The following is a 26928-nucleotide window of genomic DNA, read 5'->3' on the forward strand; positions in this document are numbered from 1 at the left end:
TGTGAGAATTCGTGTAGATATATATTTAGTCCGATATCAGTCATGTACTGGATAGATATTAGGTACTTATAGAGGATTAAAGAACTCAAATAGAACCTTCTAGCTAATCTTTGAAGGTAAGATACAAAGTCATTAGAAATAATATCAAAATAGATCAGGTCCATAACCTATGCAGATTATGAGACACTACTCAAGACCAATGATCTTGTTTGATGAAAATCCTTGGCATCATCTCATTGGATAGGGGCTGCGATAGAGACTATTAGAAACCTGAAGTCTCGAAGAATTTTGTGTTAATTACCTATCTAAATTTATTACAAATGATATCGGAATGGATTAGGTCCATAGCCTATGCAGATTATGAGGCACCACTCAAGGCCAATGGTCTTATTTGATGGAAATCCTTAGCATCATCTCATTGATAAGGCTGTAAATAGGTTAGGTTGATCTGTGATCCGATCTATATAGATCCGATCCAAATTGTTTTAAAAGATCCGTGGATTTGGGTCGGATTCTAAAATTGGACCTATTCTATTTTTCAAGTTGGGTATGGATTTACTGTATTTTGATCCGATCCGATCTATGGAGACTTTTGAGTTAATTTGGATGTTGAGATAAATGATCCGATCCAACCCAACCGGAACCCATTCCTCAACTCTCTTTATTCCTTTGTTATATGAATGTTAATTTTGATCAAGACTGCTTTAATATTTATTGCTCTTGAAAATACATTATATTGATTTTTTGATCTTTATCTTTTAAAATTTTATTAGAATATTTTGAATTTGGATTAACCAAGTCAGAGTCAGTGGTGAGAAAAATGTAATTAAGCTTTTTGAATTCTTGGATGAAGAGTGTGGGACATGAGAGCTCTAATAGTCTCATGCATTATGATCAAAAATTATAGTGCAAATAAAGTTGTTTAGAGATCTTCTACTTATTGATCTTGTTATTTATAACTCAGATTCGAACCGATCCGGATCCCGATCCGAACCAAATCTGTATTTTATGGATTAGGATTAGGTTATACATGGATCCGATTTGATCCGAATGATCCATTGGGTTAACAAATTTGCTCATAGATCCGATTCGATTCGATCTTCTATTGAGCTGAGTTTGAATCTAATATTTAGATCCGATCAAAAAATCGGATCGAATCGGGATCACTTATGACACGATCCGATCCGATCCATTTGCACCCCTACTCATTGAATAAAACTATTGGAAACCTGAAGCTTCGAAGAATTCTCTATCAATTACCTATCTAAATTCTTGAACCAAGTTGGTATTGAATGCCCTTGTTATTCAGCTCTGCAGAAAGCAGCTGCTTCTGAAGAATTTACAATATTCTCTTGGTTGGAATCAAGAACAAAATTCATCCTAAGGATAAGGATAACATGGTGAAGAAGGGGCGGAATGTTCCAAGGGTTTGACCAACCACAAGAATCCACAAGCAATCTCTTCGTTTTGCAAGGTGAATTTGGAAGAGGGTCAAAGAGTAGCTGGACGTGTAAGGCAGAATTCAATCTTTCGTCTTTTATGGACGGAATGGAAGAAAAAGAAAGTACCACAAACTTGAAAGCAGGTTGAGATCAACAAGTATTTGCCTGCTGTCAGCGTTTTGGCAGGAAAGGAACAATACGATCTTTCTTTCCTAAGAAACGCAATTCCTCAAAGTTTTTGTTAGCCAGAATACGTAATCTTATTCAGTGGAGAGTATGTTATAACTCAGAGAACGTGGGGAGCTGTAAAAGAGTGGGTAACATATTGGGGAACGAATTCTCTACGGTACTTAAAAAATATCGTAAGATGCTGTGTATATTTTAAAAACTTCCATCAAAAATTGGGTAGCCACACGCACATATATATGCACGTTAAAATACTAAAAAATATAAATAAATAAATTTGAACAGTTTAAAAAAATATCACATAACCATTCATCTTTTGATAAAATGTTTCAAAACATGTACAGCACCCAGTAGTATTTTTTAAGTATCACATTGGATCCCGTTTTAACCTATTAGGTATCGGTTTCATTTTGCCCCTTCCTCTTTAAAATAAACAAATAAATAAATAAAAACAAGAACAGCAGCAGCAGCAGCAACAGCTGTAACCATTCTGTTTTCTTGGAAAACTTATCTAATCTTAATGGCATGCTAAACTATCTCCAGATCCCAAAGGTTTATGTTGACAGGAAATGAATCAGCAATGTATATTAGACTAAACCTTTTTGGTTTTTTTTTTTTTTTGGTTTGGGAGCAAAGCCACCTCGCATATCATTAATGAACGAAGGAAAGCGATTTTCAAATGATCAAAGGATCAGAAAAATGACAAACCAATGTTTGATTTCCATCCATACATTCACATGCGACAGGACCAAACCACAGAGAGAGCGAGATGATGTCCCTTAATCACCACTTTGTGCGATATTAACTCATATCATTCATGCTTTTTAACATATGAGAGCTCATTAACAATTAGACTTAAGAAAGTTACATGACATCAACCAGCACCGTACACAGCTGATACAATATATCAGTTTTATTTGGTATGGACCAGGGCACTTCACAGCTTTGACAACGAAATATCCAGTACATCGACAAAGAAGTCTGCATGAAGAAATCAAATGGTGCAGAAGTTAAAGCAGTGGATATATTACTGAAGGATTTTTTTTTTTGTTATGGAAGTATTGTAGGAAAAAACTTAGTAACAATGCAGCAAACCAACTTAGCACATACCAGAATCTTCCTTGGTGAAGCAGAGAGGAGGTGTTATTCTGAAGACATTCCCATAAAAGCCACCCTTCCCGACCAATACACCCATTTCTGAGACATCATGAATCTCGTGAGTGATCACTCAATGGATAAAAGTACTAGAAAAATTTAGGACTTGTTTGTCATCTTTGTTGTTTTTGTATTTTTGTCTCTCTACAAATTAGTGAAATAATACATGGAGATTAATGGTGAAAATAGCATTTCAAAAAAAATTCTACCATTCCTGGCTCACTTTATAGGGAAAGCAATAAACTTCTTCTTCCAAAAACTCAAAAGATTTGAGAGAGAATTTTGGAAAACAAAAGGGTACTGTCACGCATGCTGTTTTGTCCAGTTTATTTTCTTCTTGGGTTTTGAAAGCAAAAAACAGAACAAAGCAACACCAAAGAGGCCCAAAATTTTCATTCATAATGTCTGTTGCAAGGTATTCCAGACCATGTAACCTAATCGAGGGTCTCTTTAACAAAGACTGGAGTGCAGTTATAAAGCTCAAGGGTGGCAGATGAGGGAACCTTTCATACTGTCCATGACATGCAAGATCTCGGCTTTGGCTGGAGTTTTCTGTCGGCGGTCAGTGACCAGTTCAACTCCAAGCATCAGGCCTCTTCCTCTCACATCACCGATGACTGCAAAGACCAGTGAAGCAGTAATTGCATCAACTTACTATTATTTGACCACCAGTTATAGGCTACAGAGAAACCTTGTATAATATAAGGTATATGATTACAAAGATGATTTCAAAATATTGACCAAATTACAAGAGGTTATTCAATCAGTGTTTTTTAATTAACTTTCTTAAGAAAAAATCATTGATGGAAGCAACATTAAAAAAACCTTCATAGGAATTAGAAGAATTATTCAGGTTAAACACTCGGGGAAACACCTCCCAAGTTTCAAATGGCGAACCTCCTGCCAGTAGAAAAGCAACCAATAGGCTCAAGCTCCATCTGCGTTGAAACAGAAAGAGGGTCATTAAGAACAAGAGAAAACTTACTTTCATGCTTTTCCTGAAGGGCTTTCAGGCGATCTTTCAGGTAGGAACCCACTACAAATGCATTATCTTGAAGCTTTTCTTTCTCAAGCACTCTAAGAACAGCCAGGCCTGCAGCGGTGCAGACAGGATTGCCTCCAAAGGTATTGAAATAATTTCTACGGGTCAAGACTTGGGCAATCTCTGGAGTTGTAACAACTGCACCAAGAGGGATCCCATTTCCAATACCCTGATGATGTTGCACAAGATGCACCAGTTAACCTAACAAATCTGCTATAGAGAAAACAGATTAAGTTTTACCCTGTAATAAAAAATGCAGCAGCTTTTATCAAGGGGTGACTATGAGAACATATCTTCAGATATATGAATCAACAAACAAAATCAATTTAGACAGAGCCAAATTTTGAAGCATCCATCGAACTAGCTAGCGCATCGAACTGAAGTAATGTATACACAACCACATTTTCAGAAGAGACAGATCCATTGATGATTATGCCCAGCCATAAGAAAGACAAAGAAGACACTAAATCACCAACACATAAGTAGTTAACTCTTTCACTACGAGTAACTCTAAGAGGCCCTCCAACCAAGGCAATCCAATCTCTACCTAGATAAAACAGAAAAAGTTAGGCATGAAGCAAGAATATCAAATGCAGAATTAGTTTCTAAAAAGCTATCCAAATTTCTATTATGAACATTCATCTACCTAACATTCATCCTCAATCTTCATTTGAGTACCTCTGTACAGAATGGATCAAGTGCAACTTCACAAAGAGTGTGGGGCGAATTATTGTTGTGCTGCTGGTGGCGATTGCTTGGTCTTGTTGGAAGGAGTGGAATGCTAGATTGTTTCTCAACAAACACAAATCTCTTGCTTCAATTGCTGCTGATGGTATTCATGCTTTTAATGACCGGTCAATCATCTATAAACAGGAGGAAATGGCCTAGTTTGCTGTTGTTTGGGCAAAGATCAAGATGGTTCAATTACAGCTGGCTGAAAGCTGAAATCATCATTGCTAAGGCTTAGAGTTCTTCGGACAGCTCTGTTTTTTCTTATCATTTTGGCATCTTCCGGACCCCATTGAAGCAACTCTGTTAACTGCTGAAACTGTAGCTGTAACTACCCTGTTACAAACCACCCTATATCTCTGTAACTAATCTGTTAAACTCCCTTCTCTGTAACTTCTGCCTTCTAATAAATAGATATGGGTGGCTGGCTTTTTCAGCCTCCCTTGACCCTCAAAAAAAAAAAAAGACAACAAAAAAAAAAAAAAAGGAGAAAGAGGGAGGAGGAGGAGGAGGAGAAGAAGACCATAGGACTCTAACATCAACCTACACATAGAAAAGCAGCCATTTCTGTGGCTGGTAATATTATTTCTGCCCGTGCAAGTTTTCTTTGCAACAATCATCTCACAGAAGAAAAGAAAGCTTTGAAATACCAAATATAGAAGAATAGGAAGTGCCAAAAGAGTTCACCTTTGCCATAGTCACTATGTCAGGCACAACATCATGGCCCTCGAATCCCCAGAAGTGGCTTCCAGTGCGAGCAAATCCTGACTGTACCTCATCAGCTATAAAGAGTCCTCCAGCTTTCTTTATGCTTTTATAGACGGCAGGCAAGTAACCTGGTGCTAATTCAACTATTCCACCCACTCCCTGTCAAACGGCAATACATTTTTCTACTTATTAACAACGGAAATGCAGTACAAAAACTGCATTATAAATGAAAACCTATTTACTACGGAAGACTTGCCAATACTCCCTAAGAACATAATGTCATGCAGATAGGTATTATAATACCAAACAAGAGGTTATCTTATAAAAGTTTTCTGAAAAAAATGATTTGCAGAAACTTCATATTATGAACAGAATACCTGTATGGCCTCAGAAATGAAACCTGCGACCTGCCCAGAAGTTCCAAAGTCGATGATTTCTTGCACATCTCTAGCATATTTTTCTCCATCAGAACCAAAGACGCCTCTATATGGGTCTGGGTTCAGTGCATGGTGCACTCCACTCTGGCAACAGAAGATTAATCGGAAAATAGACAGCTTAAAGCATCATACCAAATTAACTATGGCAGCATTTTATCCTAACAGCTAATTATTTATTCGGCATCATCTCTGCTCCATCCTTGTAAGGTTCGGTGCTGGCATGTATCAGGAAAAGTTTCATCTAAATTTCAAATAGATATGTACCTGTATGACATTAAATTTCCAGTTGAATTGAGCAGTTGCACCCATTGTTCCAGCTGCATTCCCATGGTATGCATTTCTGAGTGATATAATATCATGGCACCCAGTATAGAGCCGGGCAATCATCATGGCAAGTTCGTTTGCTTCTGTACCAGAATTTGTGAAGAAAACTACCTACAAAATATAAAAGAATGCTAAATAGAGTTAAGCAGAAAGTACTGAAATTATGAGAAGAGCAATGGGAGAAGATGATACATACCTTGAGATCACCCGGTAGCCTGGAAGCTAATGCCTCAGCAAAATCAGCAATGGTGTGATTTAGATAAACAATAGTAGAATGTTGAAGACGTTTTGTCTGTTCAATGATGGCTTCATTGACTTCAGGATGGCAGTGCCCACAACATACAGTAGCTATGCCAGCAAAAGCATCAAGATAGCGGCGCCCATGCTCATCAAACAAGTACTGCATCTTTCCATCAACAATATTTAACTGCGGCAACACGGAAACTAGCATAGTGTCAGTTGCCTGCTAAATATGACTGCCATACTAATCAATGGTATAGGGTGCAATTTATGAACATCCAGCATCACAAGACCATGAACATGTAGGCAACAAGGATTTCATTGTAATTGCATTGCCATGGATAAGAATAAGAAACTTAAAAGTACATTAACATCGATAATTTATCCACTGCCCAGCGATGTCAGTCAATGATTTCAGAAATAACACCATTGCCAGGTTGAAAAATCAAAGCCAATGTTGGTCGTCGTCTACTTGGTTCTAGATTTTCCTATTTGTTCACTTGGCTATCCTATATATTCCTTTCGCCTTGTTACACTATCAGCATGATCAGACACTCGCTTATGCGCTGAAATAGTTACAACGATCTTTTGTAGAAAAACACCTAATCCAGTCCTTTTATTATTGCCTTTCCTCTTAAATACCCTCTATAATTGACAGACAGAAACAATTTTTTTTAAAAAAAATTAAGCAGCCAAATGAAATGAGGAGGTTTAAAAAAAAAAAAAAAGGAAAAAGGAAAAGAACTGGATTTGTTCTTCTGTTACACGGCAACTAGGAGTAGCAGAGGTCAGCTAATTCTGTAATGTCATGCAATTAATACTAAAAGTAAACTAATCCACACTGTCCGTCTAAATTCTCCGTTGCACAGTTCTTCAGTATTTTGCCGTCCTGTCAGGTGGGATCGACATGGACATCAACTAATCCTAGAGAGTCATGTCTGCGTTTTTAAAAAAATTGGCCCGGAAATCCAATTGCAAGCTATTATGAACGGCTCTGATTAAACTGCTCAGACAACGTATCACTGCATGAGGCCCATGATCAAACTCATGGGCGGTCATGATTGAGAGGATCCCATCTCTCCAAGGTGGGACAGTTGTAACCCTATGTTTGGTATGAAGAATGGACCGGAGGAGGAATTGATAGAGAAGAAAGAATGGATGAGGGAGAGTATATATAGGTCTTCCATCATCCTCTCATATATTTAATAAAATATAAAAGGATGGACAAAAATAATTTTCTCCTCTGTTTGGTACAAGAGAAATTAAAAAAAAATAAATAATATTTTTACTAAACTATTTTTTTAAAAAAATATTATTATTATTTTATAACATTTGTTTATACTAAAAAAAGCTAAGCAATACGTAAGTTATAATTTTTATAATTCATAATTAAATAAATATTTAATTTAATTTAATAAATAATTTAATAAATTAATTATATATAAAAAATTATTTATATATTAATTATATAAATAAATAATTTATTTATAATTTAATTTAAATAGTTGATTAATTTTATGTAAATAGTCAGCTAAAAATAGTGAACATAATTAAAAACAAAATTATTTTAATTATTTAATTATAATAATAAAAAAAATATGCTGAAATTAAAATAAATAATAATAAAACTTAATAATATAAAATAAATAATATAGATAAAATAAAAATAAATATATAAATAAATAAATAAGTTAATAAAAAATAATTTGATCAATATTAAAATTTAACCTTTATATTTTATTCATCTTTGTATTTTTTTAATTTGAAAGTATGCAAAATGATGGGTTCGGATGGATGGATAATTTTTTTTTTTATCCATCGTCTCTAAATTTTTTGAACAAAATGATGGATAAAAATCATGGATCCTTCCCACGCCATCTATCTTAACTCCAACCAAATACAGGACAACTTTTAATTGGATTCGGATTGTATCTTTTTTTGTGAAACAATAATTAATCTTCTTTCAATGTGTCAACCGTTGGATTGTATATTGTATATTGGATAAATTTCAAAGCACCCTATTCTCTTTCTTCAATTTATCAGTGCACATTTAGAAGCGGCCATTCCGTCATCCAACACTTGACGTAGTGGAAATCCTTCTTTCGCGCGAAAGATTCAACCCTAACCCTGAAACGTCCGTCCAACGGCCAGTTCCGAAAAAATGGAAGCGGAACCAAAAGCTAGTGCTCGAGCCCAGAGAGAAACGAACCGACGAAAAGTCCTCCAGAGTCTTAATTAGCAAATCAATTATCACCAACAATAACAATTAGTGAAACGACGTAGAACATTAATTCATACAAAAACACGAAAAAGAAAAAAAAAATAAAGATGGAAACACATATGATCTCGGTTAAAAATTTGACAGCATATTTTCAGAAGAGAGAGAGAGAGAGAGAGAGAACAGAGAAATGGATAATTATAATGAGGGAGAGAGAGATGGGAACCAACGGGCTTGCGGTAGAAGTAGAACATGGAGGGGCTGAGGAACTCGGCGCGTTTCTTTAAGATGTCGGTGGCGGTGGGGCCCTCGTAGGGCGGTGGAGTGTAGTCGAACGGGGGCATTTTGGGAAGCAGGGCGTTCGCCTCCGCTCCGGCGGCGGCCAGCGAGGAGAGGCCGCTTCCATGGGCCACGGAGGCGAGCCTCCGGAGGAGAAGCCTCTGCATCGTTCTCTCGGCGGAAGGACGAGCTCTCTTTCGGAATGAGAATTTCTCCTGGAAAGGGACTCCGAAAGCTTTCGGTGGTCCTCTCTCTCCGTCTCTCTCTCTATCGACGGACGGACGAGGAAGGCCGAGGACAACGAGTTTATAAATAGGAGCAGGAGAAGAGGGAGGTTTCTTTGGAGTGGTAACCCATTGTCGTGATTAGAGCGTCACCTTTTCTTTTGTCCGAAAGGGAAAATGCATACTTAGGGGGAATAATGCATCCAAATTTGTGAATCTATGCCAAGAAATGCAAGCCCTAAAATTTTATTTGTTATGCAGTAAATTTCATTCCACTAGCTCTTTGGCTTTTGTAGACGCTAGAAAGGAGTGGGTCGAGTTTTATCTGGTGATGATACAATTAAAACTACTAAAGCTTTCCACGTCGTTGCTTGATGCAAGAAACACATTATGCATTAAGGATTGTTCGACCACGAATAGTGGAACGCATCATTTTTAAGTACAATGGAATGCTCGATGGCATTCCACCTGTCCAATGTAGACCAAGATGAAGGAATTTTTGTAGTCCATTGTTGCGGCCAATCGCCTCGTCATCCGATCGTTGGGAAGCGTGCACCTGCAAAAACGAAAAGTCCGCACTGACCGGAGGCGGCTCCGGCGGGGACCCTCCGACGGTCAAGTCAGAGAGGTGACTGGGCAACAGTGAAATGTAGACACAGAGCTCTGAGAGAGAGAGAGGAGCGAGCCTGCGTTTTAGGGAGAGACGGAGCGGATCCATCCCTCGCACTGTTGCCTTCCCCGGTATATATAGTAGAGCACGGTATGGCGCCGTCATTAATGGCGCGGTCGAGTGAGGAACTGTCAACTCACTGTGGACTGTCAGAGTCGCCGTGAAAATGTCATGTCGCCGTGTGGCCGTCTAATCACAAGGGTTGACCTCGCTCTCGGCGGGACAATGCCCCTAGGTAACCGCGCCGCATGTCCGTGTCAGAGCTGACAAGGTCTGGCGGCTGTACGGCGATCGGAGGAGTCGGCCGACCCTTGGTCGGTGGCCAGCAGAGTGGCGTCGGGTTCCTCCGTCGGTCGGCGAGTTTCATGTGAGTCGGCCATCAGACCTCTGGGTTCAGTCGGTCGGAATGGATACGCCCGACATATCCCCAGTCGGCGATGGACCGTTGAATGGTCGATAGTTAGCCGCTGATGGCATCCGTCAGTCGGTCGCTCCGACCGACGATCGGTCGGTCGGTCGGCCAGTCGGAGTCGTCCGTCGGAGTTGGCCGGGCCGCCAGTTGGTCGGGCCGTTGGTCGGTCGGGCCGTTAGTCGGTCGGGCCCTCCGACAGTCGGTCGGTCGGTCGGTGGGTATCCCCCAACAGTTGCCTCCCTCCACTCCTAAGTCGGGTGGTGAGCTGGCCGATGCTTTCATTCGGGTAGCAGTTCCGGACGACTGGGAGTGGATTTGTCGTATGCGTAGATCCGACCGTACCACCGACTGATCCAATGCCAGACGCCTCATAAATGCCAAGCGATCCGGACGTCTAATCGATGTCAGAAGTCACGTCGGGTCGGAGGTCGGCCAATCTCCGAACGTTGCTCGCAGAATCTGATAGTCGAGTAGTATCCGACGTATTCGGATAGGATAACGATGGCAAGTCGAGTACCCATTGTCCGGCCCTTGGTCGGACGTATGCGTCGGGATGTATGATAAACGGTGGCAAGCCGAATATCCTTCGATCAGTCGTGACCAGATCGGTATGTCGCGAATACGACTGCGGTCGTCTTGGCATTTTGCCTTTCTTAGTCGAAGCTAAGTCGGCAAGTTAGCCAGCCGCATTAGTCGAAGCCCTTTGCCTTCAGAAGCCGAGGCCGTCGGTTCGGCGATCGGTGATCGAGCCGTTGATTCGGCGATCGACGATCGGCCGTGTTGGTCGGGGCCTTTTGCCTTCAGAGGCCGAGGCCGTCGGTTCGGCGATCGATGATCGACGGACGACCCCGACGGCCGACCGACCGATTAGCCGACCGACCGACCCCGACGGCCGATCGACCGACTGGCCGACCGACCGACTCCGACTGGCAGACGCCATCACCGGCCAATTAACGGTCCATCACCGACTGAGGGTATGTCGGGCGTATCCATCCCGACCGACTGAACCCAGAGGTCTGATGGCCGACTCACATGAAACTCGCCGACCGACGGAGGAACCCGACGCCACTCTGCTGGCCACCGACCAAGGGTCGGCCGACTCCTCCGATCGCCGTACAGCCGCCAGACCTTGTCAGCTCTGACACGGACATGCGGCGCGGTTACCTAGGGACATTGTCCCGCCGAGAGCGAGGTCAACCCTGGTGATTAGATGGCCACACGGCGACATGACATTTTCACGGCGACTCTGACAGTCCACAGTGAGTTGACAGTTCCTCACTCGTCCGCGCCATTAATGACGGCGCCATACCGTGCTCTACTATATATACCGGGGAAGGCAACAGTGCAAGGGATCGATCCACTCCATCTCTCCCTAAAATGCAGGCTCGCTCCTCTCTCTCTCTCAGAGCTCTTTGTCTATATTTCACTGTTGCCCAGTCACCTCTCTGACTTGACCGTCGGAGGGTCCCCGCCGGAGCCACCTCCGGTCAGTGCGGACTTCCTTTTGCAGGTGCACGCTTCCCGGCGATCGGGCGACGAGGCGATTGGCCGCAACATCCATTAAATACAATGACTGATATGAGTGGATGTTGAACCCAACAATCCAGGGATATAGTATATGTGTGGTAGATCTAACTGTATCTATAACAACACATGACCTGGTCCAAAAAAATTAGTCGGAAGATATTTAGGTTCTTTGATTTTGTATAAGTATCTAAAATCTTTATAGTGAATAATCAATATAAAACTAAATACACACGTGTACGGATCCTCACGTACTCCTCTTGTTCAAGCTCTGACGTCATCGTCAAGCTAAAGATTTAAATCCATACATCCATTTATAAATTCTATGATCAATCCGTGATCGGTCTAATAAACTCATATTGTAGTATCCTCTAGTCCAATAAGATATAGATTAGATCGGCTAGCTCTAATATCATTTGTAACAATCCAGGATCTCATCCAAAAAGACTAGTCAGAAGATATTATTTGGATTTCTTGATTCTGTATAAGTATCTAAAATTTGTCCAGCGGATAACTGATATAGGACTAAATACACATCACACGGATCCTCACAATATCCTTGGTTGTGTAATTGGTATCTTTAATTACAAAAAAAAAAACTCATTTTGGATTTTTGTTAGCTGCGTCGCTAGCTAGTCCTACAATTCTAAATTGTCTCAATTCCACATAATGTGTTTTGGTCACTGTTGCAATCCTAATCATTAGAAGCATGCTGCATTAGAAACATGCCTTGTCTCCAATTATGCTTCCAATAATATTTTATCATCCACAAATAAAATCTGGAAGTCAAGTCAATTGATGCACCCAAGAATTGACGTAGACGTCTTAGTCGATCAATACCTTGATTCGATGGACCGGATTCGAAAAGATCGAAAAACAAGCTGATTACATGCACTTAACCCTATCAATTTTGATACTGCCGTACTAGAACAGATATAACTCTCTCATCCGATATCAGAATCGCTATTATAACTCCAATTCGAAAAACTCTTTTCATACTCAGATCTTCAATTCAGTTAGGATTCTTCAAGATTCTCGTTGACCTATCAAACAATAGAATCCGATTCCAAAATTAGACATATCAACAAAGCATCAAACTTGTAAAACATGAAAAGAGCTTTTCGAAGATCATAATAGTGATTCTGACACCAGATGAGAGAGTTACGCCTGTTTTAGCACAGTAGTATCAAAATCGATAAGGTCAGATATAATCAACTTATTTTTCGATCCTTTCGGGCTCGATCTATCGAATCAAGATATTGATTGGCTAAGACATCTGCATCATCCTCCTCAAGCTGGAAAGAACTCATCTTCGAGTTAGAAGTCTCCTCGTCTTCTGACAAATCACCTATGTAGGGAACCAAGTGCTTCACGTTGAATACATCAGAGATACGGAGATGACTAGATAGCTTCAACTGATAATCATTATCATTGATCTTTTTTATTATCTCAAGAGAATCAATTTTTTGCTGGCTCAACTTGTTGTATTCTTCTATAGGATACCGATCCTTGATCAAAACAACCCACATAAAATTGCTAACTTCAAAAGTTATCTTCTTCTGAAGCTTGTCAACAGTCTCTTTATACTGGGCATTACTAACCTTAATTTGTTTCTTGATGGACCGATGGATAACCTAAATTTTTTTGGCCCAATATTTAGCCTTCACATCGGATCATCTCCTGAAAGTGATGCAGTCAAGTCCAGAACACTACTTGGGTTCGATCTGCAGACTACCTAGAACAGACTGTAGCCTATGGTCTTATTCACTAAATGGTTGAAGGCAAACTAAATTCCACTGCTTCGATCATTCATCAGTAAGGCTTCTCAATAAGTTCCCCAGACTTTTGTTAATGGACTTTGTTTGAGTATCCATCTCAAAAGATATGCTGAGCTAAATTGCAGAGATGTGTCTAACTTTTTTTTCATAAACTCCTCTAAAAGTGGCTAATAAACTTCGTGTCTCGATTGAATGTAATGGTCTTGGGCGCTCCGTGAAGATGCACAATCTCCTTGAAAAAAAATTGAGCAACATTGCTGGCATCCAGAGTTTTGCAACAAGCTATGAAGTGCATCATCTTAGAGAACTGATCCATAACCACCAGCACTTAATCACATCACCTTTGGATCATAGATAGTCCTAATATAAAGCCCATGCCGACCTCTTTCTGAGGATGGTTAGAAACTGGCAAAGGAGTATACAGTCTAGCATTAGTCATCGTACCCTTTAAAATTTGGCGCATCCGACAATGCTACATATGTTGGATCACATCATGCTTCATCTTTGGCCAGTAATATTTACTATGAATCAATATGAGGATTTTGTCTCATCCAAAGTGGCCTTCTATATGGAGTTCCTACACGATCTTCTCTCATAAAGAACAATCAAAAATATAGAGTTGCATTCCTCAGAATAGAAAACCATCTTACACATGATAATCAACTCAATTATTAGCCCGGACCTCCTGAGAAATAGTAGCAAAATCTAGATCACTGGCCTAGAGATTCTTTAATGATCAAAACCGACCACCTCCACTTAAAGAATACTTAGATGCTTGGCTGTCCTACTTAGCACATCCGTCACTCGATTCTGAGTGCCAGATTTATGCTTCAGAATAAAGTGAAACTTCTGCAAATTATTCACCCACTCGACATATCTGCGGCTCAAATTCTCCTAACCATTGATGTATTTTAAGATCTCATGGTCAGTGTAAAGGATGAACTCCCTCTAGACTAGATAGTGTCGTCACTGTTGAGGAGGACTAACCACAACATAAATTTTGACATCATAAGTAGAGTAGTTCAGCTTGGATCTTGATAATTTTTTACTATAGAAAGAGATGGGCCATCCCTCTTGGCTGAAAACTCTATCTATCCTAGTAGAAAAGGTATCGCACTCCATCTCAAAAGACCATGGAGAAATCTGGAAGAGCAAAAACGTCAGCAGAAACAATCTTTCTTTTGATCTCTTTGAAGACAATCTGTACTTCAGGAGTGCATTGAAAATGCCTCCCTTTCATGCAATTAATCATCGGAGACATGAGCTAAAACTCTGGACAAACTTGCGGTAGAATGATGCCAAGTCATGGAAGCTCCGCACTTCCATGATGTTGCAAGGAATCGGCCAATTCTGGATGGCCTGCACCTTGGATGGATCTGCCCACGACCCCTCAGAAGAGACAATGTAGCCGAAGAAGATTAGGCTGTCTACCATAAAGCTGCACTTCTTGGTGTTACCATATAACTTCCCTCTCTTTAATGTCCCAAGAACCTCCTTAAGATGCTGCAGGTGAGCTTCCCAAATAGGACTATAAATCAGAATATCATCGAAATAAACAATGACAATTTTATCGATGTAAAGTTGCAATGCATGGTTCATCAGTCTCATGAAAGTGCTCGGTGTATTGGAAAGTCCGAATGGCATCACCAGCCACTCATACATGCCTTCTCTCATCTTGAAGGCTATCTTCCACTCATCCCTAGGCTGAATGCACAACTAATGGTAGCCACTCTTTATGTCGATCTTGAAAAATACTTTGGCTTTAGTAAGCTGATCAAGTATATCATCCAATCTCAGAATCGAAAATTGATACTTGATAGTGATCCGGTTGATTGTCCTACTATTTATGCATATGCATCATGAATCATCATTCCTTAGAACTAGTAATGCAAGCACTGCGCAGGGACTCATGCTCGGCCTAATGTATCTCTTGTCCAACAACTCCTGGACCTACCGCTGCAACTCCTGGTATTCAGTAGGACTCATGTGGCATACCAGCTTGTTGGTAGGCTCGCTCTTAGAATAAGATCGATATGGTGTTGAATATCTCTTTCTGATGGTAGTCTTGTAGACAAATCTTGAGAAAAAATATCAGTAAATTCTTGAAGGATAGGATATACCATGGGTGGGACTCTCGCTCAGCCGACTCGCCCTTCTCCACCACCGCCAAGATGTACCCGACCTCCACTGCCTCCTTCATGTAAGAGTGCTTCGTCAGAAGATTGATGCTGGTTTCTAGCTTTAGTTTAGATAAGTCCTCCTCCTTCATCAGCACCAAGATAATCTTCTAATTGTCCTTTCAAAATGAATAAATGTTTCGACGACCATCATAAGTAACATTGCAATCATACTGTCACGACCTCCTCAAAAATAGATAGCAAGCATCCATGGCAATGATGTAGCACCAAATCTTATTGAAGTACTTTTACTCGATAGAAAATGATATAAGACAGTAATTATTGACAACCATTCACTCTCTTTTCAGAACCATGATAGCTTATAAAGCCGAGGATGGTTTTCATGCTCTACGAGTTTGACAGCTTCACCGTCACATCCGATTTGGGGGCAGATTTTGTTATTTGACAGGTCAACAAGAGTTCGAAAGAATCCTAGATGAATTGAAAGTTTTAATCATTGTCTCATTCATTTTTCTATTTTATTTCAGATTCCTTTTACTGTAAGGTTAGGACTTTTTTTTCTATAAATATGATCTCTTTGGCCAACATTGTAATCAATTTATTTTCATGATATTGAATCAAAAATTCTAGAAGAGAGTTTCTTCTTCATTTTGTTGTTTTCTTGTTTCATGCGTCTTCTTTTTTTTTTCTATCAAAATATGGCCTAGGCTACATTAGTTAGTATTAGAATAAATTGATCCTGGAGCAGAGTTCTTTCCTGCAACCTAGATGGTGGGTAGTGCTAGTGGCCGCAAGTAGAACCAGAATGTAGTCCAAATGGTAGCAACTAAAGAAATCATGCAACTGAAGTAGGATCTGATGATAGAGTACGAAGATTTGAGAAGATAAGTGACAGAACTGACTACATGTCTTATGCAGTTGGAAACTTGGGATGCGAGATTTGAGGCAGAATAAGAAGATCGCAGATCTGATGAAAAAGTTTCAAATTTTGAGAACCCCTTCCATAGGGATATTCCCACCCATTGGCATGAAGGTTGAGGTAATTCAATCGAGCGACTAACCTGCTGATACAATACCATCAGAGTAGATCTGCCTGAGTATTTGGATAGTCTATAAATGGAGGCGTTCCTCGATTGGCTGGATCAGATTGAACACATCTTCGAGTACAAGAAGGTGCTTGACGACAAGGAGTTGAAACTTGTCATCTTGAAGTTGAGGGGACGAGCTTTTGCCTGATGGCAATAGCTAAAGAAAATCAAGAAGTATAGAGGCAAGTCGAAGATCCAGGACTGAGAAAAGATGAAGAAGATATTGAGGGAGTAATTTTTGCTCTTCAGCCATACGCAGTTCCTATATCAGCACCTACAAAATCTCGAGCAAGGGCCTAGATTCGTAGATGAATACACGGAAGAGTTCTACCAACTGATCACCAAAAATAATATGGCGGTGAACGAGGAGCAGATAGTCATAAGGTAATTGATGGACTAAGGCAGCAGATCTAAGATGCCTTGAGGCTCCACTCCCTGCGAATGATCAAAAAAGCTTTCCACCATGTGGTAGTTGCTGAGGAGCAGCAACAACGAAGATCTGTGATCAGATCTGATCCTTCCCAGTAAAGCAACAAAGCACCAAAAAATCAGAGAGACATGCAACACAACACAGCTTCTATCCCTCCTGTTCATGGTGCTATTGATGCTAGGGCATTAAAACCAGCCCCAGCTAATTCTTATATCCTGCAGTGCTTCAACTGTGGCAATATTGAGCACATGCAGAGTGAGTGTAAGAAGCCTGTTGGATGGCCAACTTTTTCCTATGAATACGATCTCTTTGGCCAACGTTATAATCAATTTATTTTTGTAATATTGAATCAAAAACTCTAGAAAAAAAAATTTTCTACCTTCTGCTATTTTCTTGTTTCATGCGTCTTCTTCATCTTTTCTATCAAAATATGACCTGGACTGCATCAAGAGTCCAGAGGAAAATGCCAATATTTTTTTCTTTTAATTGAAAAATAGAGATAATAACAATGATTGGGCCTAGGCTGGTATGGTTCAAGATCATTCTGATCTCTTCTGACGTTGACGCATTTTCTTTAAGGTATGCAGGAGAGACGACAAGCTGTTTCTAATAAATTAATGTCGCGAGTGTCGCGTGTGAATGGAAAACACAGTATTGGACAGGTTCGGTGGACTAGAAAGCTCTGAGTAGTAGTTTTGTTGGGTAACCATCTTGCCTTTCCCACCTAGTCGCCCAACTTGAGTTGATGTCTCATTAGTTTGTTTGGGTTCCCCAGGGAAGTTTTTGAGAAGGAGATCAGAAAGCAAATATAAAACAAGCTTGTTGAAGAAATGGTCCGGTTGAAGGATATGTAAAGCTGAAATGTTTGAAGTATGATTCTTAGGTGCCTTAGTGAGGGCCTTAAATTTGGTTTTGTTCTTGGCAAGCCTAAAAAAAATACAACTGCAGATGGACACAGGAGAAGAATAGTCAGTACCCAAGTATTGGATGGTTGCTCAACAGTGCCGTGATTACCATTCTCTAAGATATATGATGCTTGGATTGAGTTGGTTTGTGGCGAGTCCAAAAGAATATTAAGGTGAAGGAGACAGCTAACTTGTAAGGTATCATGGTCATTCTAATCGAAGACCTATAATGAAGTCCCATCTTCATTGAGATTGGAGAAAGAGTGAGATACTGCGAAAGGTCCACCCATAGTCACCTACTGCCTTGCAACATTCACACTAATAAGCATAGTTTCAGCTATTAAGATAATTAGGAAAACCAAGCTCAAGTTAAACAAACCTCTAACTTGTTGGAGTAACAGCTAATGATCAAAATGTAACCATTTATACGTCCTATTCTGCCTTGTACTAGTGCAGGACTGCAAAGAGATGTTTCATGGTAATGGTGCAAACAACCAACAAAAGTTCAAAATGTGGTACACTTCATTCACACAAACATCATTGTTTCATATTTATGGCAGTCAAATCCCGAAGGTTTACTTTAGAACCTAGAATTTACATGCATAAACCATGTAAAAGTGTCTTTTTAAAGAAAAATCGATGAATTTTACTTCTCTAAGCCATAGAAGGAGCTCCCGAGTTCCAATATTACAAACTCTATTTCATTCACATGGTTAGGAATTCAACCTGTAGATCTCAACATGGCATATATGAGATCATAGCCGTTTCGGGGATGAAACCACTGAGCCATCAGTAAAAGTTCTTAGGCTTGTGAAGATATCAAGATAATGTACAAAGACATCCGCTCCTCTTGCTTTATGAGACAGATGTGCAGACCGTCCACGCCTTTCCAATCTGGATAAAGAGCTTTTGAACCGACTCATTCCCCTCCAACCACCGGGACCCAAAACCTTTTTTCTGGTTCAGTGGAGAGCACAGTCATCTTTATTGATACAATTTTAGCAACTCTTTGTCCTCTCCCCAGACCTACTCCTGCTTGGAAGTTTATTGATTGCCTTCTTTTCCTAAAGAAGAACCTCTCAGGTCTCATGTCTTAGTCCTGGTCCCATTTGGTTCCACTAGGATCTGTAAAAAAATTTAGAAGAATGCATCCTCAGTAGTTGGATCCACATCATAGTTGTAGCTGTTTCTCTCTGTGGAACTGCCCATCATATGACTCAGTTGACCTTGTTTTGGCTAGCTAAGAGAACGTAGCCATCGACGGGACAGTAAAAACAATCTAAAAGTCCGGTGTAACTTTGATGGTTCATGTTGCTAGCCTTCTTGAAGGAAGAGAGCTTAGAGCTTTAACAAATGAAGCAAGTGGCAAAAAGTAATATTGATACCCTAAATATATCTCTTTTTGCTTTCTGAGAGATCATTCTTTGTAGGTTCTCAAGCTTAAGAACTAATCACTTTTAAGTCTTGCCTTTCCAAAAGAAAATTGAGAATTCTTCTATACCTGTACTGCTATATGTTATGCCTCATGATCTCTTCTCTTCCTCTTACAAATCCCAAAAATTGTTATCCTCATGTCAAGCCGGCAACAAGATCACAGTCATGATAGAAAATCGCCAGCTTCTGTTTACCCACCAAAATTGTCTGCATCTTATCTGATAACAACATGGACAAATGATGACGGAGTTGATCAGGTGACCATTTGTTGTGGCACCAACTCACATTGATGGAGACCGAAGGAAGAAAGCAGTGCAGGAGCTTCAATGGAAAAGACAAGATGGGACCCATCTTATGTTATTGTTTTGCCAAATCAGATGCACCAACCAAATATTCAATCCTTCTGGTTCTCGCTGTCTGTAGGACACATCCAAATAAGAGAGATTCATTGAACATAGCTGAAAATTGGAAACCAGACGAATGCTTGAGCTAAAAAGGGCTAGATTCAATGAACGAGTTTAATGCTAGAAACTCAAGAAATGCTGCAAATTAAGAGCCCAATATCTAATGCTTTTGTTTTTGATTTTTGTGTTCCAAAACCAAGAAGGAAAATGAAATAGACTGACCCTTCCGTTTTTTAAATTATTTGTAAAATTTGCGGAGCTTTTGGAAGCAAAGGGTTATTGCCTTTAGAAAAGAATGAAAATAGAACAACAGAAGTTTTGTGCATATCCTATCCTCCACATAAATCTCCATAAGATACTTCACTAATTTGTGGAGAAACAAAAACACATACACAACAGCGAAACCAATCAGGCCCTAGAATATTAAACCACAATGTGAAAGTTAACACCACCAGTTAATCCAACCAAAAAGCTAGAGCACCCATGCCATTGCCATGTGTTGCCATGTCTGAGTGGTGGTAGATAAATATGCTTGTGCCCTTGACGCATAAAACACAATCCACCAATTGTTTAAACTCTAATGCAGTAATTAAACAATGAGACAATGATAGAGAGAAGACAAAAATGACAACACACCCAAGATCACAAAGCTTTCTCCAAGAAGTGTTCATGATCGGTCTATAATTAATAAACCACCTTATCTTGTTGAGTGTGATGACACTAAGCTTGTTTTAGCTTATGCTGTGATGCCAAAATAAAAGATATGTAGGTAAGGGCTAATGCTTAGATTCCTTGTCCCCCACATAAGAAAAATATGATGGCATTGGAGACCTAACCCCCTCTTCCCTACTCTTTTGAATTAGCTTCCACCATTCAACATGGTATATGGGTGAACGTTTCCATCATATATCATTCACAAGAGTGCTATTTGGTGGTATCATTGCTGTGTCTGATGCCAATAAGATTGCAATTAGTGGGCTTCTGTTTTCTTCATGTTTGATGGCATTTCCCTATGAGGTGCGCCTCATTTTCCAGCTGTTGATTGCTTTCACCTTCTGAGTACCCCATAATGGTGACCCCAAACCAAAATTGCATGTCTTGCAGTGAGACTAACTTATGTTCATCTGTTCCTCAGTGCTGCATAAGCTGGATTACTATGTTTTGATGAACATGCATTTCCGCACATCAGCAAATGGCAGATGAGTAGCTATACATCAGATGCACACTCGCTCACTAGATGCCTTCTTAACCAACTCATTCTAATCCCTTGCATGCCTTACTGATCATCGATGGTGTATCTAATTATAGAAAGCATAAGGCAATCTGGTGGTATCATACTAATTAAGTTACATTTATGAAAACAACCACCACTACCCTAGTTAAGCCTCGTCAAACATATACCATCGGTCAGCTCCATAAATCCTCTTTCTCTATTTGTTCTATCAATGACTATAAACTGAAAAGTACGAAGGACGTTACACTCATTCTACATTAGCTTCTCTTAATTTGCTACATCCTAGTTTTGGTGGCTTTTATGATTTGCCGCATCCTCGCTGACTTTGCATCCTGGTAGCTGTTATCAGCACTTTGGATGCTGCCCTCATAATTACCCTTGGGTACATAGTTTCTCTTAAATCTTCTCTCGTGCTGTCATTTCCAACTAAATTTCCAGACCATCTTATTTCACCAAGTAATGAACATTCAAACAAAAGCAATGTCTAATAGTGATATTTTCTGATTATTGGCTGGAGGATAGTGGCGAAACAGATATTAAGTACGGCTCGGATATATGTTATCAGGTACCTTTTTTCCAGCCTCCTGCCAGAAAATGTCTTTGAGCCAAACAGACTAATAGTTTCCCATTTGAACTTACAAAGACATCTTTGATATGAAATTTACCTTTCCAAAACTCAAAGTTAAATTTTATGTGAAATAATGCCCTATCTAATCACAAATTCCAACATGTCAATGAACACAATGGCTTTTGGCTAATTATTTTTGCAACTAGAAAGAACGGAAAAATTAGCATCAAATAAGTTACTTATTACATTGAAACAATAATCTTGACACATGACAACACCCTTTCAACTCAACACACCAATTCTACTGAAGAATGAACTCAATTAAAACTTTAAGTAGAAGAATCAGAGCTATTTTACTTTTCTACACAATCCTTAAAAGGGTATAGCAATGTATCAGAGTGGAAAAATCCCATTAGTAAAGAATGGAAATTAGCAAAGAATCAGGATTACAATCATAACCATATGTACAATCAAATCAAGCAAATATGGAATGCTGCCAATGTTACAAAAGAGTGAACTGTAAAGAAAACTGGACCCAGATTACACAGGCTATCCCTAACAAGCTTTACAGTCTGGGTTCAGTAAAATTTCAGTTCCATCAGGACAGTAATCAACCTTTTGCAAGTCCATATAAATAAATTTTACTGTTCCAAACATCATAGAGAGCATAATCAGCTGTTTCATTTAAAAATTTTCTCAACCATAGAAACAATTAACCGATTGACTAAGTGCCAACTCAAGCACTAAACAGTGTGATTTTTGGTGTGACAAGATCTAGTCTTGTCTGATATATGACAAAGTTGCACCAAATACCCATCGAGACACCATCATTCAGCAGTTAAAAACTGAAAATAATGAAGTCACTATTTTTTTTAACAAAGATGAGGTAACAGGGTTTTAGATCAGAAGATTAAATTATCTAACATCAAGCACTACACAAAATAGGACATTATGATAAAAGTTAGAGAACAAAAAGATACATCAATATATAAACAGAAGAAAATTAATTAAAAATCATATTGAGAATACCAAAAGAAAAAAGGAACTAGATCTACTAGTATTGTCTGAAAGTCAAATTGAGACGTCCAGGCCGCAGTTTTGTCTCCTCAATGAGCCTCTTTGGTGCTGTGTTTGGATGAATACATGAAACTCCATGATATATAAGCCTGGAAATGCCACCAAACATCAAGACATCTCCAGATTCAAGCACTACTTTTTCAGCATTATCTGCATCTCTTTCTACCCCATATAAGAATTCAGCAGAGTCGCCCAAAGAAAAAGAAATAACAGGCAACCCTTTATGAAGGCTCTTTTTACTCTCATCTCTGTCCTGCATGGAAGAAAAAATTGCATCGAATGAATGAAATTGCAAAAACCAATTTCCACAAATGCACAGAAGGTTTCACGTCAGTGAAAAAAAAGAATCTAAACCGCTAGTAACATGCAGGTGCAGTAATACTTTATATGAGAAGAATTATGATTGTCATATAAAATTTTATAAGGATAGAGCAAGTAAAACTAAGTTTCAGAATTGTAACAGCTGCATATCAAGAAATAGGTATAGCATATTCAATAACTTGAAAAGGCTAATAGAAGCTCCAGATAAATATATTCTAAAAAACAGGTTCATCAATAAATGTCCAGGATAAAACAATGCAGAGAGATGAAATCTGCCGTGGTGGTGCTTAAGTGAATTTGTTAAATTGTAATGCAGGAGAAGTGATGCACAGACTTGTAAAGATAATTTCAAGTAAGACCCATACATTAAAATAAACTAAAGAAAATGATTTGGCAACTAAATACATAAATATATACATATACACACATATATACATACTCAGTAGACATCAAATGGCCCATCAACTTCACCTATTATGATAGGTTAGCTCAGCATTTATGGAATATAATTCCTGTTCATGTCCTCCGAAATGTTGAAAAGGAAAAGAAAAACATCATCAAGAAAAATTTATTCACAAACATTTAAAAAAATAAGAGGTTTGATTATACCTGATGGAGACCAAGTTTTCCACTGTTGTTATAGAAGTTGACAATGCAGATGTCTGGTGACATATTTGGAACTTCATCTTCAATATTAACATCTTTATAATCTTGTCTCAGAAAATCATGAGAAGCTCGAATTGCTCTATCAACTAATTTTCTGAAGAATTCTGGAATTTCAGGTGCTTTGGCACCATCTATTTGGCGATAATCTTCATATAACCTTGACTCCGGATCCCAGTTCTTGCCCAAGCACATCATGTACAAGCGTAACTTTGCACCATCTTTATAACCTGGTCTATAGAACCCTCCGGAATTAATTCCAAGATCTCGGCATTTTTCAACAATTTTAACCTGGCAGGCAAAAAACATAATATGAGAGAAATCCAAACGCACAAACACAATCTGGCACATACACAGGAAATAGCTGCTAATACTTTACGGAGGATCAGTAAAGAGACATCACATGGAATGTGCACTTTCAGTAGTACTTGCAATACCATGTAAAGCATGACTTCATGACTCATTACAGAGTAAAATGAAATAACTATTTGGAGATAAATAAGACTCAATCAATTTCTTCATTTGACATGAAACTTGCTAATTGTCCTCCAAGATGATTGATCAACTGAAATTTAGAAAAAAATATTGATCCTAGAAAAATAGAGAAATATCTATGATTAAACGATTTAAGGATAATGATATTTATGGGTAGTAAATGCAAACCTGATCACGGTGGCTGATATAATTCTTCAGTAGAATCATCCCAGATCTCAAATATGCATGCTGAGGATGATTCTGGGAGCGTTCAATTTCGTTTCTTTTTTCTCGATTAAGTTCAAGTAAAGATTTCTTCGATGTTACTGGCCCTACTGTTTCATTCCTGCAGATATCAAAAGGATGACCCTCAGCATCACTTTCAGGATTTCTCATCCTGCCTGTCATCCTGCTTGGAGAAGTTCGACACTGTTGAGGTGTCACTCTATTGCTACTCTGACCAGAATTAGAAGACAAGATCACACGTTGTCCAAATAACTAGAAGATTTGCTTGCAGAACTATAAATTCAAATAGAAAAAAAATTCACAATTTTCATTATTTATGACTGGTTAAGGGTACAAAGAAATTAGAAAAGAAATGCCATAAAAAATCCATGAAATAGGTCAAGTGCTGAATTAGGTATCAAAGGAGATCTTACTTTAGCTATGATAAGTTTTAATATGGTAATAAAGTTCAGAGAGGGCAAAGAAAAAAAAAATAAAGTTAGAATGACAATAACGAATACTAGGAAAAAATTCAAGGGACATTATCAATTTTTGTATCTTTAACTGTACTTGTAATTTGTTACAAATCAAAAAGATGTGCAGTAGTCCTCTGATTACATCTCATGCCAAGCATATCTTGTGTTTTTCTAAAATTCATAATTTTAGATCTGGCAGCAATTGAGTTCATAGGATGCCTGAATACTAGAATTTTATAATTAAAAAAAGTTTGAAGTTTCCTAACTTGGATCGATCAAAATTCTCAAATCAGAAAAAGAGTATCGACCCCATAAAGTAAAGATCATGCAGTTCAATGAACAAAGGCAAAAAATTTGTTCTAAAGCAGGTGGCTTTCTATCCAAATCTATTTCCAGCCACAACTATTACATGAATATACCAAAACAAATATATGATTCATCAAATCCTTGAAACCTATCATGCTCTTCCAATTCATGGTGGCAGATCTAGCCTCCTTAGCAGTGTATCCACTATTGAATCGACAGAGCCTTTTGGATAATGCTATTTTCATGTGATACAGACTTTTCATAACAATGACTCCTAAAGCTTTATGTCTCACCTAAACTAAAATTATCAAATTAGAGATAATTGCAATTTCTACAAAACCCCAATAGGTGAACCCAATATTCCTGGAGGCAAATACTAAGAACGAAACTATTGCTGTTTAGCTTGAGCCCTTGATCCATCATTCTCTTAATTGAGCAGTTAATTTCATAGTACATAACACCGTGCTACTCTTGAATCTTGAGACAGCCAGTAGGCAAAATCTAATAATCCTTACAAAGTATAGAAATCTCATATCCGCTATTAATACCACCGAAAGAAAATTCTATATCATTAGGCTCAGTCTAGTACTCTTATGCATCTGCAGAAAAGCAAAATATTTGATGAACTGAAAACACAAAAATCATAAATTCCAAGAAAATGTTCATTTCCAAGGGGAAAAATTAGCTGGCATAGGCAGCTGTGTCTCCACTTACAAAATAAATGGAACTCAAACAGAAAGTAGACAAAATTTCAAGCATCAAAGTAGCATGAACAATAGTGTGTAATATATAGTACGTTTGATTAGTTCAAGTTCCTCTTTGTGATTAATTTCCCAAAATTTTTATCTTTATTTACAGCACAAAGAGTAGGAGAAATATCAAAACATATGTTGCATTAAGATAATTCTGTTTCAATGGAAAGAAAAGGAGGTGTTGATCTGGCGTTCGAATTCGTCGCTAAGGTGCATTCCTCAAAGCAATAACAGTCTAAGCAACTCTTAATATACACAGTTTGGCAAGGATATAGGAATACAACACAACAGAGGGATAAATAAAACATTGCTCAACAACTCAGATTTTGACCCTAAACCCCAGATTCCTCGATGGTCAAAAAAAATAAAGCATGAATGGTTCCAATTTAAAGTTCAAAACTCGCAAGGAAATCTCGAAGCATCATTGTTTATGAATTAAAGATCCTAATTCCGGGATCCGACAACCGATTCTTTTATTTATTTATTTATTAAAAAAACGCACACACGTGTGACAAAAAATTATGGAAATATATGCAATATGAAAACTAAAAATAAAAGTGAAACGGCTCACCGGTCCACCGCCGCGAGGAGAGCGTCGGCTTCTCAAATTACTATCCGGGGTTGTGATACCACCCACCGTTTTCTTCTGAGAAGAGGAAGGATGGTAGGAGAAGGTACGACAATTTGGGCGGCGGAGGAGGGGTTTGGGAAAGGGAGAGGCGCGGAGGAGTGGAAGCATATGAGAGAGGAGTTTCTCAAGGGGCTTCGATTGGGAAAGAAGTGGTGCAGTTGGGCTTCTCCGGGAGGGGACGAGATGGCCGATTCTCGAGGCAAATATTTAGCGGGTCGGGCATTTCCGCCGCCACCGCCCACCGGGAGCCCTTCTTTGTACCTTTTGCTGTGGTGCACATGAGCTGCTTGGCTCATATGTAGGGTTGACCCGACTGGCTAAAATTGAGCTTATGGTTCACATAATTTTTTGAACCGAGCTCGTATAGTAAAATATTAGATGCAAAAGCTCATATATATATATATATATTATTAATTTAATATTTTATTTTATTT

At 38.9% G+C, this 26928-nt stretch overlaps 2 protein-coding genes across 6 annotated transcripts; both read right to left on the minus strand.

Moving 5' to 3' along the window:
- Positions 1 to 2325: 2325 nt before the first annotated feature.
- LOC105044778 (alanine--glyoxylate aminotransferase 2 homolog 3, mitochondrial) lies at positions 2326 to 9109 on the minus strand. Its single transcript, XM_010922785.4, has 9 exons — positions 8712 to 9109; positions 6220 to 6450; positions 5964 to 6134; positions 5640 to 5783; positions 5242 to 5421; positions 3769 to 3994; positions 3287 to 3400; positions 2739 to 2825; positions 2326 to 2609 (listed from the first exon to the last, which is right to left on the minus strand). The coding sequence occupies exons 1-9, from the start codon at positions 8925 to 8927 to the stop codon at positions 2566 to 2568; spliced, it is 1413 nt and encodes a 470-aa protein (XP_010921087.1). The 5' UTR covers positions 8928 to 9109; the 3' UTR covers positions 2326 to 2565.
- A 9354-nt stretch (positions 9110 to 18463) lies between these two features.
- Positions 18464 to 26775, minus strand: LOC105044779 (DNA N(6)-methyladenine demethylase ALKBH1D). Of its 5 annotated transcripts, XM_010922788.4 has the most exons (5): positions 26435 to 26772; positions 24294 to 24560; positions 23577 to 23921; positions 22599 to 22899; positions 18464 to 19780 (listed from the first exon to the last, which is right to left on the minus strand). In XM_010922788.4, the coding sequence occupies exons 1-4, from the start codon at positions 26600 to 26602 to the stop codon at positions 22624 to 22626; spliced, it is 1056 nt and encodes a 351-aa protein (XP_010921090.1). In that variant the 5' UTR covers positions 26603 to 26772; the 3' UTR covers positions 18464 to 19780; positions 22599 to 22623. The 5 variants fall into 5 exon arrangements, with proteins under 5 accessions (XP_010921090.1, XP_029120322.1, XP_010921089.1 ...); XM_029264489.2 differs by lacking the exon at positions 18464 to 19780 and having other exon boundaries at positions 22422 to 22899; positions 24294 to 24555; positions 26435 to 26771; XM_010922787.3 differs by lacking the exon at positions 18464 to 19780 and having other exon boundaries at positions 22422 to 22899; positions 26435 to 26771.
- Between the last annotated feature and the right edge of the window lie 153 nt (positions 26776 to 26928).

The sequence above is a fragment of the Elaeis guineensis genome, chromosome 5 (genome assembly GCF_000442705.2).
Source record: "Elaeis guineensis isolate ETL-2024a chromosome 5, EG11, whole genome shotgun sequence".
NCBI classification, from domain to species: domain Eukaryota; kingdom Viridiplantae; phylum Streptophyta; class Magnoliopsida; order Arecales; family Arecaceae; genus Elaeis; species Elaeis guineensis.